General features: G+C 39.0%; 1 protein-coding gene across 12 annotated transcripts in view; it reads right to left on the bottom strand.

Annotated features, from left to right (window-relative positions):
- USP6NL (USP6 N-terminal like) overlaps nucleotides 1-20,763 on the bottom strand; it is a 110,903-nt gene that overhangs the window by 43,869 nt on the left and 46,271 nt on the right. For all 12 annotated transcript variants that reach the window (XM_068189448.1, XM_068189453.1, XM_068189455.1 and 9 more), the window contains 2 exons: nucleotides 15,709-15,782; nucleotides 13,613-13,695 (listed from right to left, as the gene is read on the bottom strand). In XM_068189448.1, coding sequence (XP_068045549.1) covers nucleotides 13,613-13,695; nucleotides 15,709-15,782 — 157 coding nt within the window. The remainder of the gene's footprint in view (nucleotides 1-13,612; nucleotides 13,696-15,708; nucleotides 15,783-20,763) is intronic.

A 20,763-nucleotide genomic window follows, 5' to 3' on the forward strand; every position in this document is an offset into this window, starting at 1 on the left:
GCAAGATGAAATCCCAACTACAGTACGGTGCCTGACGGTCGCCCTGCTACAAGGTTCCTCAAAGACATCTCACTGGAAGAAAGTAAATAGTGGATTCCAAGGTCTGACTGGAATTTAGGATTTCTACCCATGGTCCTCACTGGTGGTGATCTGCAGCACCAGCCCAAAGCCATCCTCCCATCTTTCAGCCTGGACTACTTCCACCTTCTAGTGAGGTCTCTAAGACCAAAGACAAGATTTCATTTATTAGACCTGATTGAAAGTGCCTTTTTTTAATTGTGTTTTAAGAGATGAATGGATCTTACATCTTTAAATCCACCAAAGTGGCTAACACAGGTTTTCATTAATGTTTCAAGAAAACTTTTTTAAAAATTATGTCAAATGCATAATCATCTGTCGCTTCAGAATGTTAAATATGCAGATCTATGGTTTTGGCCATTACAGCAGGTGTTGTAATTAACCTCCTTGAGTAACAGTGGTAGTTGAAATAAATTGAAAAGTCTAAGACTTAACAAGCTTACAGTCCCCTACCCATTACTGCTGTTTAAATCAGTAATCTTTAAATAGCACTTTGATGCATTTGTTCAATACAAACACAAGGAAAGACTTTCTTATATTAGACACTCAAAAGATTTATTCTTTTCCTACATTTCTATTTGAATCCCAAGTATGCTCCCTGCTGACTCAAATCACAACATTTTCCTGTTTCTGGTTTGGCTTAAGTTTAAGAAATGTAGAGCCTCCTCTGTCCTTTGCAGATTCAGTTGAGGATGGAAGATATTTAGTGCAATAATCAACCTTGGTACACCAGTCACCCCAGAACTCCAAATTCCAGAGGATCAATTCATTACTTTACAGTTACAAGTCGGACAAGGCGTGACAACAAAATTTTCATTGGGGAAAAAAAAAGTGGCAAAAACTGACCACAATAAGACCAGAAATACTACAAAGCCTAATTGCCTGAAGAATAGTAATGTTCAACATCTTTTAGTATATTATATTTTTATTTCTCAATTTCTATTTCAGAACTGGCCGGGGCACTATGAAGAACTTTGGGGCTTGTTATCATGAAATATTTGTAGGAATAACTGTGATACACACAAGTCATCGAATTAAAAAGTAGATTACATTCAATATTTCTAGATTACTGAACCCAGCGTAACACAGACATTAAAAAGTTTAATCCTCACAAAGCCTGCAAAGCAGTACCTATGCAAAAGGTTTTCTCAAACTATTACTCAATTATTTTCTCATGCTCTCCTCTAAGTGCAATAGCATCACCTTGTAGCATTGCACAGAGTTTCATTTTAAATGAAAAGTCTTTCGAAATCTTATCTGGCGTCACATTTTCAATATAATCTGGGAGAAGTTTCTTGCAGAACACTGATCTTCATGGTCTCATGGAGTTAATCATGAAGAAACAAATGCTGTGCATTCAGCTTGTCATTTGTGACGCCCTTTTAAGTGTTTAAATCCATGAGGAAAACATACTTGCTATTACCCAGGAGACTTATTTTGAAGAAAGTATTTTTAAAATTTTTAAGAACAGTGATTGTATCATTTTGAAACCTTCATGATCAATAAATTTGTGAGGAAACATCCACAAAAACATCGGTAAAGTATAAAACTCCAAACCAAAAGTGATGTGAAATGAATTTGTAAGAGTGATCATGCAGAGGTAAGGTATGAGAAGGGAAGGATTCACTCAACAAGTGTCTGAACACAAAGAGCTTCAGTATAAATGGAGTTGTCTTGCTCTACAAAATGAAACTCAGATTGCTGGAGTAATGGCTTGCACCATTACAGTATCCAGACATATTAGGGAAAAGTAAACCTTCCCAAATCAGTACAGCTTTAAATTGTGTGATTTGTCAGGAGTGAGTTCTAGGAATCTATGGCTTTACTAGACACAAAAAAAAAGACTATATTCACACTGGGAAACCAATTCCACAGCAATAAACACACTAACAAGGGGTTCCATTAGGTCTGCCTCCCCCTCAGAGTCTGACGCATGGCACATAAAGCTGTCAGGCCAATATGGGGCATTATGGATATCTACAACAGTGCTTTGCAACAGAATCACACCTTCAGGGTAATTTGCAGAGGAATCCTGACTATGAATACTACTTTAATCTTAATCTTTTCAAAGGAAATTAAAGCAAAAGTGTTATTTTCAAAACCAATAACATACAGAAAAGATTTCTGAAAATATTAAGAAGGTAAGAAAGCTGTTGTTTTTCACAGCTAAAATTCTATGGCTTACTTCCTTCTTTCTATCTCACAATGTACTTACGAACTCACAATTTTGATTGAATCTGTCTCTCAAAATAATTGCAGCTCTGCTACTGTAATCATTCCCTTGGAATTTTCACCGAACAACCTCTGCACAGTATGGGGGTAGTGACTACAGCAGATTAAGAAACAGCTTTCAGAAGTTTTGTTAAAATTCATATGCAAGCCAAAGCAATTAATTAACATATGGGATAAGCCAGTGTGACATTCCACAATACAATTATCAGGAAACATGCTGCAAGAAAGAATTTAATGCTGGCAAAAGGTTGGACCACATGTGATTTTGTGACTAAAAATCACTTTTGTGATTTTTATTTGCAATTATTTGTGGTTTCTGTGGATGTTGCTGCCAATTTGCACAGCCCAGTGCCATGAACATGCAGCTCCTGTCCAGAAAGTCTCAAGCGATGTGAACTGTAAGAGATGAGACAAAATATAATTCAAGTTTTCTCAAATTCAACTAAATCTCAAAATGGTGCCTTTTTAGTAAAGTACTTGGCTGCTTGAAAGAAGTTGACTTTGCTGTTAGGTTTTTATTGCCAATATGAAAAATTATCACGAAATTCATAGCAAAAAACAAAGAACTGTGTTTTCACTGCCAAACGCTAAAAGTAAGTGCTGTCCTCTGTTTTTAGTGGAAAGGTGCGTTCTATATGAAAATTTGAAGTTTCCCCAGCATGGAATCAGAACACCTTTAAGAAAATTTATAATCTGCTGAACTGAGCACATCAGCATTTCTAGTGATTTTTGATGTCACTTTAATTGCACATAAATAAACACTGAGGTTAAAAATGTCTTCTCAGAACCAAGTTTTTAAAGAAAGGTAAAAATTAGCCTAAGCTACCTTAAAATTCCCAAGAGTCTAAAAGGCAAAGGAAAGAGAATTCCTTGCTTCTAATTTGCATTTGATAAATGTCTAAAATGCCTAGGACTTTCTCCTTAAACATGTATCTCCTGTTTTGTAGTACTGCTCAAAGGTTCCTTTCAGTGCAGATCACTTACACCATAAATTAACAGTGATCCATGGTTTGCATGTTGGCAGCTTCATCTGCATTAAAATTCATGCACTATGCAAAGCATATTTGAACATAAATTACCTAAGATGGTATTGTTCCAGCAATATATACTTGTTCACTGCTGAAGTTCAAAGCATTATGTACCTACACTTGCTTCTTTGAGGAAATAAACTTCAGTGGTCTCAAATCCCATTCTGGTGGGTTCTTCATTGGGTCAAGAGTAGCAGCATCTTTGCATTTCTAAAAACTGTGTCCCCTTTTAGCATCCTTTAAACCTGTGCCAGTGAAACACACTCTGGCCATTCCCTACATTCAGTTTCTTTCATCTTCTACAAATGCTAAATTTAGTAGAAAATAAATGAAATAAATATATACTTATGTTTTAGAGCTTAAGCAGTAACTCAAAACCATTGCACATCGCTTTATGAATGTTGTATAAATTAAACCATATTAACAAAGTCAATCTTTTTTTTTCAGTTTTGCTACCTAATAGCTCTTTTTATACAAGGAAGTACTTTATGAATTCCTAGTACACACTGGATGATCTACTCAAATCAAGCAGCAGCAGCTGTTAACAAAAAACCACATTATTTGTCCTTAGTTGGCAGAATTTCCCTGCAGCTTATTTTTGTGTTTGCCATCAATCTACAGGATTGCATTCACCTCATTTCCTTCTATATCTGCAGAGGATTGCAGAAGTGACAGCCTGGACTAACTCAGCTGAAAGAATGGATTTAAAATTCAAATTTCAACTCTAGTCCTAAAAATAAGCTTAGAATAAAGCTAAGCCAAAGAAAGGGGTAACACTGTGACATGGATTTAGGAAAAAAAAGAAGACCATACCATTCTGAATTACAGCAAATAACAACAGAACGTTTCCTCCTTGCACAGGAAGACCATGCATGAAAGGAAAGCTAAAGAAAAACCACACAATAGATCACCACAATAACACAAGGGAAAAGGGAAGACAAAAAATTAAAGACAAGAACATCTTAAATACTATTGCAAAAGAAATGAAATGCACAGTCCAAGTCACAGAAAAATTCATTGGTAACTTCTAGACACGTAACTTCTAGGCAACTTCCTCCTTCTAGTGAAGTCCTACCATTCAATACACAAGTGCAAATACATGCAATTGCAAAGCTCACAGGTGACCACCAGAGAGAAGGTCTGGTTCCTCTCCCTTTGATACATCTGTTTTTTTTTCTAGACAATTTTCATGAAACAGCTTTGAATAAACAACCACTTTTCCCCATCAGGCTGACAAAGAATACTTGTTAAAAGAGCAAGTGTGAGAAAAAGTGAACAACAAAGGCACTGAAGACTTCCTTGTAGTAACCAAAACACCTTCTAAAGCAACACTTCTGACCACACGCTCTTGCAAAAACAAGACCTCACTTTAAGGAAGCAAATACTGCAAACTGCCATGGACAGCTCATGCTTTTGGACACAACTTCAAATGCATGCTTGCAAAGAGAAGACTCACAACACAACCACCACCAAGAGTGCAGACAAATTCACAGCACAGTATTCACTTCCATCATGGAAGCAGAGCTGTAAACTCAGGCAGAACGGACAGGACTAAGGAAATTTTACAGCAGGTCCAATGTACTCCTCCACTGTCAAGGATGTTTAAGTAAAATTACCTATTTACCCTGGTCTCTGAACCAGCCTCACCACTTCACAAGTGCATAGTAAGCAAGGATTCATTTCAACTTATCAGGAATTCTATAACTGATAAATCATGTGTTTGCTGTGTTTTGTTACGTCATACAGAAATGCAATTAAAATATTATTGTAAAAGTAGTTCCCCATGGAAACAGGCAAAGAGGAAAATAAAAAGGAAAGGATTTGTCTAATGCTAGGAAGATGGACCTAAAAAAAGCATTTCAAATCTCAATAACCAACCCAAGAAAACTAACACTTCTCTCCAAAAATAAAGATAATATCCTCAGGGTATATTAGGGCAAAAAGGAAGAATATTAAATAGAGCTGAATCTGTGGTTGGGTTTTTTTTTTAAGAGCAGTTCCTCAATATGATTAGCAATGAATATTCTGCAGCAAAATCAGTCAAGGCAAGTGTATCACATATTAGAAGGCAGAATCCATAGCACATAATACAAGATTCCAATGGAGAGAAGAGAATTCAGCAGAGTTCCCATGGTAAATCTTAATAATGCCTCATGAAAAATTCTAGACAGTCAAAATGAGGCATATTTGTATACTGAGAAGAAAGAGAAGAGAAACACAACTTTTCTCTAATAAAAGAGATCTGAACTTTTTTTAAAATAAAGATTTGACTTTGGCAGCTGAAAGAGGCTGAACTAGGCACACTTCTTCCCAAAGGAGGGAAGAGTTTAGCCACTCTCCTGACAAGAGGGTCTGACCCTGTCTCACAAAGCTGAGAAGAAGAAAATGACAGCAAGTCCCTGCTGAATGACCAGCATAAATAAAACGCAGCAAGACTGACATTTATAATTGCACTGTTAAGAATAAACGCTTCATTGCTATTTTAGCACACGATCACATCACTTAACGTGTTTGGCAATATTTACTGTGCCTAGAAAATTAAGAATAGTGGTTCCGTGTGACTGTGAACAGTAACTTTGCAGCTCTTCTTGCAGCCTTGGAGCTCCTTCCTTGAACTCACATGTGCAGATTTCATGGCCTCAAAAGGAAATGGCTTTTAACTGAGCAGAGGAGATTACATTAGATATTAGAAAAAAGTTTTTCACTTTTAGCGTGGTCAGGCATTGTAACAGGTTGCCCAGGGAGGTAGGTGGACTCACCACCCCTGGAGGTGTTTAAGCAGCTTCTGGATCTGGCACTGGGTGATGTGCTTTAGTGGTTATGGGGTGACAGTGATGGTGCTGGGTTTACTTCTTACCTCTTCCAACCTTCCATCAGATTCCATGACTCTCCTACTAAGACTGTGAAATTAAAATTATATAAAAACCCTATGTTTTTAATGCAACTTTGAATATTGCCAAATTACATCAACCATGCTTCTTTCTTTCTTTCTTCCTCTTACCCAAAATCTCAGCATAACTTCTTTTGCTGCCAAGAACCCTCAGAGACCCTGTCCTTACAGCTCTCATCTGGAGAGAATTCACTCATGTACCCACCCAAGTCAGCAGGGAGAGCTGTGCAAGAGTTATTCCTCTTGGACACGTGGTTCAACAGCACACAGGAGAAAATACTAAGGAATACTTCAGAGACAAGGACTATTTTCCAGCAAGGCTACATACAAATTACCAAGAAATAGAATTCAAGAGGGGATAACTGGTTCCTCATCATATTGCTCCCTATCAAAAAGTTCAGCGTAAAATAATAATACCAGAGGGAAAAAAATCAATAGTTTCATTTGGAGACATTTAATGGAGTATCTCAATCCTTGACTGAGCTCTCAGTTTCTTTGCTCCCCTAACTCATTTTTGGAGCATGCTGTAGAAATGCTTTGGAACTAATAAAAATGCACTATGTTTTCTAAAGAGTGAAGTTTGATGGAGAAGAGCAGGTAGGTCTCATGTCAGCAGAAGAATGAATGAATTCTGCTATTTGAAAAGTGCCTCTGGCGATGTGATAATCTCCATCATTAGCAAAGTATTCTCAAAGCATGTTCTCTGCTTTCACAGGCTCACGGGATAAAGACTAAGGGTATGAGTCACATTCTCAGCTGCTGTAAATTTGTGCAATTCCATCAGAACCAGCGCAGAGCTACTGTAAGAGTAACACAAGAATCTAACCCAAATTTTGGAGAGAGCCTCATGAATGGGGTGAGGGGCAGAACACATCTGTATTTTCTACCACTAGTACTTCTATTGTACCACTCCTTAGTCTTCAGAGGATAAAACCTCGCTTGAACAACCTTGCAAAATAAACCTCCAATCTGCCCAGTCTCACTATGCTGATCCTGGAATATTTATCACCATAACAGCATCTGCCACACTAAATATATATCCCAGTTGCCAGTTAATGAGCAGGTAGTAAAAGGAAAAACTTTTAAAGTGAATCACCCAAGTCAGACCAAAAATTGTGACAATACAGGTTATTGCTATAATATAACAAGTACTAATATAAGTTAATACATAGCTTGATAATAACAAAGTCTGAAAAGAACTGATAGGGTGCAGGCTGAAGAAATAATAGTACTTTTAAGTTTTTTGAGTGATGTCATGTCTGCTACGATTTTCACAGCTCATCACCAAAAGTTACCAGAAAAATTCTGTTGCTGGCATTCATCAGGGAACAATGGAAAGAAAAAAGTTTCTGGAAAGTTGCAGTAAATAAACTGCAGCTTCTTCTGTTATTTCTACTTCATAACTATTAATGTCTGAACATTTAAAACACTTTCCACAATATATTAGTCAGAGTATTTAGGTCAGAATCTATATTTCCCAATGAGGAATAGTAAAATTTGGACTTGATCTGTACCTGCCCCAAATTCCAAAACCCAACATTTTTAAAATTTTACTTAGAAAAGCAAAACTGTGATCTTGACCAGATTTCTTATAAAAGAATACAGAACACCTCCTTCTCAGCTGGGTGATATACTGAGAGAGAAATATAAAAGACACAAGGATGCTTTGAAAGACCAGATAACATAAATCCTAATTCACAGCTAAAAAGGAAAAGTGTAGGACATTTTATTTTTTAAAAACATTTTTGCTTGGTCCCCAAATGATTGAAAGACTGGAATCTGTAGTTCCAACAGGTACCAAACAAATAAACCTGGCTGTTTCTTCTTCAGGGGGATGTTGTTCAATGCTTTACAAATTTCAGTACAAAGCCCCTCAGGACCTGGAGTACAGTGACCAGGGGTATGTTGGTGATGCTGCTCAGATTTGCTCAAACTTTAGCTTTCTGTGCCATTCTAGGAAGACACTGAGGCCATTTGGCTTATCCTGCTCTGACTTTTAGCCTGGTGTTGAAAGGCCCCAAAGAGGATCAGCTCTTTAAACTGGGGTTGACCTTTACAGTTGCAAAATGCTCTTCTCAGCTTCTCCCCTACTTCAGGATCACGGACAAAGTTTGGGCTGTTTTGCAAACTTCAATCAGCCAATGCTCTTGTGACCATTCAACCTTAACATGTGGAGCAGGGAGAGAATCAAGTTACTTCTTTCCTTGTAGTTAACAGGAGAGTTTAATAAAAAATAAAGACAAGGTTATATTAATGAAAAATACATCTTTAAGTATGTAAGACTTCAACAACAGTCAGTTAAAGCTTAAATTCTTATTTACTTATAAAAACACTGTCATGTAAATTTCCTGTTTCCTTTTACTGTAGTAAGACCTTTAGTTCTTTTTTAGCTATAAAAAATAACTCATAAAATTGTCACTTCTAAATAGACAAATCAATAGAGACATTACATAAACTGTCAGTTTAATGAAAAAAAATACCTTTTAAAACATTCCTAGTTGTAGTAGGGAACTTGTTACTACACAAGGAATAAGGTATTTATTTAGCTTTTTTTTAACCATTCCAAAGCAGCACCAAATCAACTAAATAATTCCAGGAGGTGGAAGGGGAAAATCCCAGATCCTGAGGCATTACTGGAATGCCTGCTATGAGCTTCAAGACGCTCAGAAACTCCTTTAGGCTTATTTTCCCTGAAGTTATTCCCTTATCAATGACTCCTGATAGAAAAAATGCAAATAGAAGTTATCTACAAGGTAAAGAAAAGGGCTGGTTAAAGAACAGTCCACACTGAAAATACTGAGGACATTTATTTTAAAATTTAGCCAGGTTCCAAGATAAGACAGACAAGAACTGCTTTTTTTGGGGTGCAGGGTCAACATTCTTACAATGCTGACCAAAAAGATACATCATATCAAACAAGAGGGGGGAAAAAAAGGAAAAATGAAAAATTGAGCACACAAACCCTGATTATTTATGAATACCAAACACATTCTGCCTTTTTTCATTTCCAAAATCAGCTTAAACAGTTTTTGTTATGACTATCTGTGAAGAGATCTTAGGCATTTCTACCATTCCTAAAATACTTGATTGCAGAAGTCATCCATTACAGGCTAAGCATTCCCTGAGCTCTATGGGAGTTCCCAGAGATGGGCTGCTGGGCCTCCATCAGCTGCAGGCACAGCTCAAAGCCTCCATCTCCTGCACTTTCTAGAAAAGAATATCCAATCTTGTCAAAACACTGACAGAATGTATATACAGACACTGGTGCTAGACTTCAGAGAAAAAAATGTTCATTTTAAAATTGAATGGTACTTTTCACATCAGTTTGACTGCTCAGCACTCCTGCACTGTCATGTGAAATCAGCAGCAGGATTTTTACTGGAAAACAAATTGCATTGAATAAGGACCATGCCTGAAGTTTTTCTGGGAAGGGATATGGCTGCCTTTGTTTGGTTTTTTGGGGTTTTTTTTTTTTTTTTTTAGGTTTATTGGTAACCACATTGGGCTTGTATAAAATATACTGGTCTGCTCTGTCAATACCCATGGTCATGACTAAGACAAGCTCCCTGACATGGGATTCTCTGAAAGAAACATTACAAATGTGAAGGTGTTTTTTTAATAGGCTATTCCATGTTATAAGAATATTTATTTAATTGATGTATTAATTCAATATACTATTCCATATATATTGTGTATATCAGGTAACACTGAGGAAAATCAACAGCACTTGGCAGAAATAAGTCTGTATTAATTAAGAGGAACGATACTAATTGGAGAGACAGAAGAGACACGTGGAAGGGGGTGTTGAGAACATGGCTGGAGTGGGAGGAACACCACGTCAGGGTGGGGGAAGACATGCAAGACACAAAGAGCAGAAGGAGAAAAAAAGTAAGAAACCAGGAGCAGCAGAAAGAAGTCATCATGTGCAGGAGCTCCTGCACCGCCTGCCACCTCACCAAAGGAACTGGGGTGATTGATCCAAGGCCAACCCAGGACAAAAAGGAAAGGAAGTTTGTCCTGGAGGCAGAGGGGAGACAGGTGTTTCCTCTAGGTGCCTGTTAAGAGTGTTATGGTTTGGAGTGTTCCTACCCAGCATCCAAGTCAGCAGTCAGAATGTCATGTTATCTGGCAGTAAATTAGGAAAAAAATTCTCCAGTCTGGTTTGCCTGCAACACCACATGGCTCAAATAAACCACAACCCACTACTTCCTTATAGCCTTGCAACTGAACAGTAGCTGGTAAAGGCCAAATTTTCTACAATTTAGCTAATAATAAGTGTTTCACTCTTCCTGGTTCCTGCATGCCTCTACCATACAATTTATGTTTGCAGTAGAGTAGCTCATAACTGCTACCATTTAGTCAGTGCCACTGAACAAACTCCTCCTATCTGCATTTTGTTTTGCACACTCTGGTGTTAAACATCTCGAGAGACAGTCCCCTTGGGCTCCCCACAGGTTATTTCACAGCTTAACTTTTTGCTGGAAACCTTCTTCCCACATCCAACTTCCCTCTAAAACTTCCCTTTATTCATTTCAAATAAGTCTCATTATTATAATGCTTTGCTACTTCTCACTGAATACACCTTCTTGTTCCCTAAATTCATTAACTCAGCTATATTTTTTTTTGTTTTAAATAGCAATATTAATAACCTGTCCACACCACTTTCCTTTTAATATCCAAAGTTAACTAGAACATTCACATTCATTTGCAAAGCTGCAAAACCATGTACTGTAGTAAACAAATTAAATTCTGTTCTGAAGGCAGCAGCTACAAAAAATTTAAGCTGATATTGGGTAAAGATGGACCTAACTCTTGTAAACAGTAAATACTACATCACTTAGAATTGACCAAAGATGCCAGATACCTCAGCTGAGGGTCTTATAAATAGGTTAAAGTAACATATTTTACTTGAAGGGAAATGTTATATCTGTTTCCAATCACAATCCAGTTTCTCCACTGGTAAATAAAAAGGCACTTTCCCTCTCACAGTCCTCTCTGAGGAAAACCTGAGCCCACTTCTACTGGTAAGGCAGGAAGACAATAGAAGTCTTCAGGTCCCTCAAGTTTACAAATTCCCAGTTTAACACACAAATAAGGACACTGGGACACCAGAAGAATTGCAGATCTAGACCAAAACTACTTTTGCAATGTCTCCAGCCTTTACATTCTCCTGTATCCTATCCAGTGGCAAGTTACAAATGCAGCCTGAGTGCTTCATTCCCTCAAAATTCTCTTTCCTGCCCTAGCAGCAATCCGCTGAACTTTGAATGCCCCTTCACAGAGCCAAGGAAAGCTGCAAACAGGACACAGACAAGGGAAAATAGAAAACTACTGATAGTAATCAAAGCCTATTGTACTTGAGAAAACAAGCCCTAATTTTGTATCAGGTTCCTCACACCCAGCACCCTTCTGATACAAAAGACACCTCTCTTAGTATTTTAAGATGTCAATATAAACAAGATTACAAATCCCTGCAGACCTTAACTAGGACACTAAGTTTGGTACTGCCCCAGATTTTGTTTTCAGTGTGCATCAGCCTGTCTGCTAATTTACACCTGAGAGATTGTAGGGAATTATGTCTCTCAGGGATGACAAACTTCTGAGGCTTTTGGCAAATCCTGCTGCATTTCAAACTCTCATAGAACAGGAGTTTCTTTCAGACACAGCAGGCCCAGTATGACAGCACACATGACCCAGACCACAGTTAAAATCTATAGCACAGTAGAAATTGTCATTTCAGGGAAAGGACAGTTGATAAGTTTATCCTAATTGTATTTCTTCTATTCTATTATTAGATTTCTTTATTCTATTCGGAGAGATTTTGCTTCTCAGGAAAATAAAAACATAATTTGCTAGACATTGAATTTGTCTTAATAATAAAGCAGCCTTGAGAGCACTCCCAGGTGAAATCTGCCCTGTAACAAGACATGGATAAGCTACAAATAGGCACAATTAGTGAAGAGATTATCTGCATACACTGTTAACCTGTGCAGTCTTTATGTAATTTAAATCTTTTAGCTTTCATCCCTTGAAGCTGACTAGATAAAGAATTAATTCTGCATTGGTGAGTAGAGATGTTCCTGGGCAAGAGGAACATCTGGGGTAATGACTGAACAGCAGCAGCAAGCGGAGAGGACCTGAACAATCTTTTACACCTAACACATAAAAATGCAAGTACCACAATACAGGTAACAGGAAAAGTTCAGGAGTTCACAAGGATACTAAAGGCAGAGGTGAACCCTGCAGTGGCTTCCATTACCTCTGCCCCAGAAATAAAATAACTCTGGCATCCTTTCTCCATAAGGAATGCTACAACTGCAGGCATGTGTGCTGCAGCTGGGCTTTACCAACACAAGGACCTCTTTGTGTGAAACAGATCTCTTCCAATGCCACACATCAAATTAACTCACCCCAAAGAAGCACAAGCAGTCTGCAGGTAAAGATGACTTTTAACTGACAGCTTGGAAAAACAAGAATATTGCAAAAAGGAAGGAAGAGAAGGAAAAAAAGTTCCCCAAAAAACAGAACATAAACATCCCCCTTCCCAATACTATGAATTACATAGGTATTACTAAGTTTCCACTTATCACTGATTTTTCTGGATTTAAATTTCACTTCATGTATTCAAAGAAAAATGCCAAACACCAAGAACCTCAGAGAGCCCTAGTATCATCAAAAGTAGCAAGTCAGCTTGTTCTGTTTCTGCAAGCTGCATATTCACCTCTGCCAACCACAAAAACCCTAATACAATTTAATACTCTAATCTTCTATTTGCCAAAAAGGAACAGATTATGTTACAAAGGAGGCACCTGTAGGGGAACTGCATCTGGACTCTGGCATTTTCTGACTTAAAGTTGATTCAACTTTAGGTCCCAAATCAGCAGAGATTTCATTAAAGTTGAAAATATACGAAACCAAAAGATATTAATCTTTCATGGACTGAGAAACACTTTTGCTCATATACAACCATTGAGTGACCTTAATGTGTTGAGATCTTTTTAAAATGACACATTTTAACAAAATTTTTATAAATCCTTCCAAGAACTTCAAGTTTGTTTACATCCAACTAAGTTATTCACAACCAAAATTTATCTCCAATTCAGCCTGGAATATGTTTTTTGTAGACTATCAATTTTCATTCCCCAATAAAACATTTTAAAACACTTCACTCGCTATGCAAGATCAAATTACAGAAAGAAGAACCCAGATAGAAACTGAATTGAAAAGCACAGTGAAAGATTAGCCAGCAGTAACACTTACACAGCAGTTTCCAAAATAGCTATTAAAAGCATAATACTTTCATCAATAGGTAATACAATAAAGAGCCTGAATATTCATAGTAGCAAAATTTTAATCTTATTTGCTTTACAAGCTTGCTACTTACTGTAGAAACCCAAATCTATCTGTGACTTTGTAAAGATGGTAGTCAGCATCTTCCCACGGTTCAATCTGAGCACCCTCACGTCCCTAAGGGGAAAGGAAAAAATAAAAAGCCAAATTTTATTTTATGACACAATAAATAAAGACACATAAGGGAGCATTCAACCACTGAAAGCATAACCCTTCTGACTCTTTGGGACATGGTGGCAGGAGGTTAGAAGAGGGGGAAGAGAACACCAGCCCTAAATTAACCAGCCAAGAGAAAGGAGAGCAGAACACCTATACCAGCCCTTACAAACAGTATATTCATCACAGGAAATCTCTTTTGGTCACTGCTATACACAAAATACATTTCAACCAGAGTCCCAGCAATCCCACACCTGTCGTTGAACTCCACAACAATCCCTCAAGGTCCCCAGAGTGCCCTCTACTCATTTCATTTCTCAAGTCCATCTTTCTTGAACGATCGCCTGCAAGAGCACATCCTACAGACAGTCCATGCTGACCTGCAGCAGCCATCAAACAATGCAGCACTGAGTTTTCCCTCAATAATGCATTCATGCATGCCCCATTCCTGCTCTCCAATTGCCAAAGGCTTGCAGAAGTTTAACTACATTTCAGCTCTACCTGCTTCTGGTGTAGACTATGCACAGGTTACTGGCTGTGAAATCAGGCCACCACTCAGAACACAAAGTGAATTGGGTTTGTGTGGCCTGGTTTTAGTAGCAGGGGGCTTCAGGGGTAGTTTCTCTGGGAAGCTGCTGGAAGCCTACTCCACATCCAATAGAGACAGAGTCAACCAGCTCCAATATGGACCTGCCACTGGCCATCGCCCACACCACACTGGAGCAGTTTGGTGGCAGGAGACCCCATGGGGGACCCATGCTGGAGCACCTGTGCCTGAAGGACTGACCCTGATGGAAGGACCAATGCTGGAGCAGCTCATGAAGAACTGCAGTCTAGGGGAAAGACCCGCAGTGAAGAAGTTCATTGGGAACTTCAGCCTGTAGGAGGGACCCCCCACTGGAAAAAGGGAGGAGTTTAAGGAGTCAAACCCCCAGGCAGGAAGGAGTCACAGAAACATGGAATGAACTGACCACAGCTCCCATTCCCCATCCTCCTGGTGCTGCTCAGGGGGGGAGGTAGAGAAAACTGGGAGCAAAGCTAAGCCCAGGAAGTTGGGCAGTTAGATCCAGTTTTTATTTTATTATTGTCCTACTCTGATTTGATAGGTAATAAATTAAACAGATTTCCTCAACTCAGGTCTGCTTTGCCCATGACAGTCACTGGTGAAGAATCTCTCCCTGCCTTTTTCCCAGCTCATGAGCCTTTTGTTACATTTCCTCTGCCCTGCCCCGCTGAGGATGGCAGTGACTGAGCAGCTTTGAGGAGCAGCTGGCGTCAGCCTGCCACACACAAGCAGGTTTTTCCTTAGTCTAAGGTGAGCCACTCATTTAGTGCACACTGTGCCAACCACCAGTAAGTCTGGCACATAAAACATTTAATGAACTCTACAAATGAGGCCACTGCTCTGTACTCCAGCGACACTTAAAAAGCCCGTAAGTGTTACAAAAATACCTGACTACTATGTAAGCATTGTAGGCACAGTCTGTGCCAGGCTTTTCCTGACAAGTGGTCCAAGAACAAACAAGGTATGATCAGGGCATTTTTTTAGCTCCCCACAACAAGATGAGAAACAATACAGTTCACCGATCTTTTACTTTTCCTGCTATGATTTCAGTGTTTGTACTATCATAACCAAAGACTAAATAAATAAAAAGCAAAATGAGAGTCCTTCTGATCTCACAGATACACTGAGCATCCTCAAACACCCCACTTTCACTACATCTAATACAAGACACTCCCTGAAATAGTCCCAAAATAACTTGCTATGCACCTGAAATTACTGAGTCATTATCCAGAATATCCCCTGTGGAGAGTTTAATTCACCCAGAGGCCAGCGTATCATTGAACATCAGATTAGTACTCAACAGAGTATTTTAAACAACAGCTAGCTGGAATTATGATTCACTTTTTAAACAGACATATTATGAAGACTCATTATAAAATGTCTTTTGAATTACTAAAAAGTTCACTTACTCTGTCATACTTGGCAACTATCTCTGCTCGTTCCTGGGCAAGTTTGATAGCAGCATCCTGCTCAGCATCTGCACCTGTAAAGGAATTAAAATAATGTTGTTCAGATTTTCTCCCTTGTGAAAAAAAGAACTGCAGCCAAATACTTGGAAAATCAACTTCAGGGAGACTATTTCAATGTAGAAATGCCAAAACTATTGTGTCAAAGCAAAATACGACCTTGGTACACGTCTTGAATTCTGCTCAAAACAAGGTACAGTTACTGCGCAGTGTCTTAATTGCTGAGTTTAGAATATTTCTGATTTTCCACCAGTGTAGATATTAAATACAGTAAAAAAATAATTCTGCACAATCCACTAACTGAAAGACTGAAGAAAGTACTAAAGCCCACTAACTGGCAATTCCACAAACAATCTAACAGTCAAAGAAAGCTGAAACATTCACTAGTGGCTTAAAACAAAATTGTGAAGTATTTACAGATTTGTAGAGCTATTGGAATACTGAAGAAATACTGCATGGCTTTCTACTGCTTCTTAGAAATTGCCTAAAACTTATTTCCCAGAAGACATGGAAGGACATCATTACAGTGTCAGAACTGCAACTTGGGCAACCCAGAGCTAGAATAAGTCTAAGGATATGACAACAGGAAGGTTGACAGGCAAAAACAAAAAACCAGTGTGTGAGCAAGCACTGGACATGAGGACGCTGCAGATGCAGCATTTACTACATGAGTGGAGTTAAGTTTTGCTCAGTCCAGTTCCCAGAGCAGAAACCACCTCTAGGACATGGACAGGAACGGAGAGCACCAAGAAAGGAAAAGTTGCTATTTTGAATATCCAACAACAGAAAGCACTTCAATATCCCAAATATAATTATATCAAACCAATCAGGTAAATCAGCTTTAATTACTAAGTTTGTGAAAGATCCAAGCATTGAATTCTTTTGATTATTAAAAAGCAACAAACTTCAGATAAAGCAAGGCTTGCAAAAGGTTTAAAATATAATTCAATCTAACACTGTTATAAAAATAACTCCAAGCATGCGGGTTTTTTTCACTATCTAGTTCATGGCAACATAATGAACTTCAGGAATTGTACATACCAACCATCTGGGCCATGAAATAGAAAAACAGATCACATATTACAGCTTTCTATCCTATGACATTAACACAATTATTTGTTCAAACCTAATGTTTCTTTAATAAAGGTTACCTACATATTTCTCAACATTTAGGCAAGAAGTTGTGCCAAGGTGGCCTTCTAAGCCATCTGTTAGAGATTTAACATGGTCTCTGCTTGTTTTCACTCCACCTTTCTCCAGGGGATCTCTAAGAGAACCTCAGTATGACCCACCATAGACACAAGTACCAGCATTTAGACAATAGCAGTGCTTGTCCCAAGCTTCCCCTAAAGGAAGGTCTGGCTGCTTCTTCAAAGCTTCCATTTATGATCCCCAGAAGTCACACTTGGTTACCCTCACCCAGCCCCCTCTGTCACCATCATTTGCCAATCACATTACTCCTGTTTATTAAGAATACATAGAGCTCTGTCATTTTCTCCAGTGCGCAGCAGAACCAGCACACGTGTATTTACACAGTTATTTGAGGGAGAAAAAAAAATAAATAATTAAATCTGCTATATTTGGAAGCTTCACATCTCTAATCTACAACACTGACAAATCATTTCCTCCCTGTAAAACAAGGGGTGAGTAGAATGATTTCATATTGCTCAGACTTTGGTGTGTCCAAGCAGGGCACTGCTCCTCCTGTGCTTTCAGGTGCTGGATCCTTTATTCCTAAACTGAAAGGGGACTCAAGACCCAAAGCAGTTGGGTCTCAGGTTTGCTTTTCTCTGACACAGCTTTACAGCCACTGCAGGGCTCTGTTACCCTGGCTGCCCATGTGAGCTCTGAGCAAGACACAGCTCCCAGAGCCCCATCACACCCAGGGGCACAGACACAACTTCACACCACTGCCAGGGCATTCCAGCACTCCCCCAACGCAATTACAGCAATCTGGCTCCTAATCTTTACTAGTTGACATGGCGTGTCTGCTGAACTGACAATGTCCACTAAAGCTACCCAATCAACACTGACAAAAAGCAGTGGATGAACCCTGGTTTTACTTTCAAAGTGGGAAGATAAAGGAATTGTAACCAAAATTAAATTGTGTTTCCTTCTGGAAGACAGATCTGTGCTTACAGCAAGTCTTTACAGAAGACTAATTATGAGTTTTTAAAAAGTAAACTTTTAACTTCCTTAGAAACCTGACATTCCTTCAGCAACTTCAAGTACTGATTGACCCAAATCTCCACTTCTCCAATGGACAGCTGTGGGGAAAAGCTCCCTCATTTAAAGTTTAAAGCTCGCCTGCTGCTGAGCTTCAAGAAAGAGATTTAAAGTCCTATCATTAATTTCCAAGTAGAAGAGATTAGATTTGAGAAAGAGTGTGGCTGAATATAAGTAATATAAGTTACTACTGTAATGCACAGCAGTCAATACATTCACGAAGTATGTAGCTGATACATTTTTTAAACAGAAATAAAAATGGTTTCTATTTTTATTTTAAAATGTGCTCAGAAGAACATATATATATATATATCTTCAAAAACACAGAGTAACAGTGTAAGCTGAAAAAACTTCAAACCTTTGCTTAAAAGAATGCCAAACTGTATTTGCACCAGAAAGCAAGTTCCTGATTTATGCTGAAAACATGGCCATGGCTTACCATCCCTTCCTCTGCAAAAGCAATGTGTGAATCAAAGTTTGGCATGTTCTGTGTCTCATGACAATTCAATTACATTTAGTGTGTAAATTATCATATTCATTGCCTTTAAAGTAATCCGCTTTGCTTTCTGCCAGAATCATCTTAACCTTCCAGCTGCACTGAGATAGTTCAATATTTCATTAATCCATCCATACTGAAAACCCAGAAAACAGCTTGAGATGGGGGCAAGAACTTTTCTTTTGGGAGATAAGCATTAAACATGATTTTTCTTATAAGAGAAAATATTTAAATACCTCCAACTTAGAAATTACATGTTGATTCCTGATAAAGTAAAAACTAAATATGGGAACAAGAAAATTTCTTCGGCACAAAAATGCATCACTATGAAATTGAAGACAAATAACTGGTATTCTAAACTCTTATCAGTTTTCTTCAGTGTTATCTCAGTGTTTTTGCAAGAAACAGAACTATGGTTTGATGATCTGATGAAACTTAAAAAAAAAAAAAAAAAAAAAATCCCTCCTTACTCTTGCTTTCATGCCATCTTCTCTCTTCTGTTCCACATGGAGGAAGCGTAGCCTACAGACACCAGAGAATCTTGACCCAAGGACTCCCTATAATCCACCTAAACATGTATTTTAATGTGGGGGTAGGGAGAATGTAGGGGGAAAAATTTTACAACCAGGTAACTTTGTATTCATTTAAATCACCGAGCTAAACCCTGAAGATCCCTCTTGCAGTCCCTGCAGAAACTCAGTTTTCCAGAATAAAGGAGGGGGAACTTGCAGGACTGTCCCTTATGTTTCCAGCAGTCAAGAAGAAGCTGATCAGCCTGTGACAGCCTAGCAGCAGCTCAGCTGCTCCTGGATGAGGTGACTAACACAGAGCCCATAGTTACACCTGGCTTTCATCACAGCCTAGCAGAACTCAGCTGCTGCTGAGGGAAGAATGACCAGAGGACAGTAAAACACTGGTCTTTTCCACAAAAAGAAAAGCTGCTGCTCTACAAGGTTTACTAAGTACCTACCTGTATTTTGAATTTTTTGTCTAATCCTGCATGGCTTCTAATCCTTTTCAGCTACATTACTGCAAACCAGTAAGGCACAGCCTTTTTTAAAGTAATCTCCATGTGCAATCCACTGAGCACACATCTCTAGTCCCTACAAAAGTAATCATACAACTTACAGGAATGGTCTTTGGGGTTACTCAAACTCACTAGTGCTGTTCTCTCTAAAACAGCCTGAAAAATGACTAGGCTGTACCTCACCTGCCAAAGGTAGCAACCATGGAGTAGCTCCCTCATTAAGGTAGTATGAAGCGAGTACCACCTAGAGCCTCAGTGGTTACTTACACTGAAGGAGTAGTAGATACAAGATACATTGCAGCGCTCATGCACCAGCAGCAGTATAATAAACTGCCTCTTACAGATGTGCCATAAATGTAAGAAGAATCACAGATTTGTTTAGGTTGGAAAAGACTTTTAAGATCATTGAGTCCAACCATTAACCCATCACTGCCAAGCCCACCATTAAACCATGCCCCCAAGCACCAAGGGCTTTCAAATACCTCAAGGGATGGTGACTCCACCACTTCCCGAGGCAGCCTTATTCCAGTGCTAGACAACCCTTTTGGGAAGAAAATTGTTGCTAATATCCAATCTAAACTACCTCAATGCATCTTGAACTCCTTTCATCTCATTCTGTCATTTGTTACCTGGGAGAAGAGCCCAGCCCCCACCTGGCCACACCCTCCTGGTAGGGGGTTCTAGAAGGCAGTAAGTTTCCCCTTTGAGTTATCCTTTTCTCCAGGATAAACACCCCCAGCTCCCTCAGTCACTCTGCATAGGACCTGTGCTCCAGACCCTATCACAGCTCCGTTCCCTTCTCCGGACACGCTCCAGCACCTCAACGTCCTTATTGTCACAAGGAGGCCAAAGCTGATTCCAGGATTTGAGGTGTGGCCTCGTCAGTGTTGAGTACAGCTGGCAATCACAGCCCTGGTCCTGTTGGCCACACCATTGCTGGTACAGGCCAGGATGCCATTGGCCTTCCTGGCCACACACTGGCTCAGGCTCACCCGCTGTGGAGCAGCACCCTCAGAAGAGATGCCTCTTTCCATGGAGCTGAGGCTCAATACACCAAGAGCATCCTGTGTAATCTTACCCCAAATTCAAAAAAGGAAATTCTTCCTTTTTTGTCCTCTAACCCACCATCACTGTCTATACAATTGCAGAGCACTCTGAAAACCCCGAAAGAATTGAAAATGTTAATTTGTTTCCCATTACTTTACTAAAATTCTCGCTTGTTTGCACATTACACATCCCACTGCTCAAA

The sequence above is a fragment of the Anomalospiza imberbis genome, chromosome 5, assembly GCF_031753505.1.
Source record: "Anomalospiza imberbis isolate Cuckoo-Finch-1a 21T00152 chromosome 5, ASM3175350v1, whole genome shotgun sequence".
Taxonomy (NCBI): Eukaryota; Metazoa; Chordata; class Aves; order Passeriformes; family Viduidae; genus Anomalospiza; species Anomalospiza imberbis.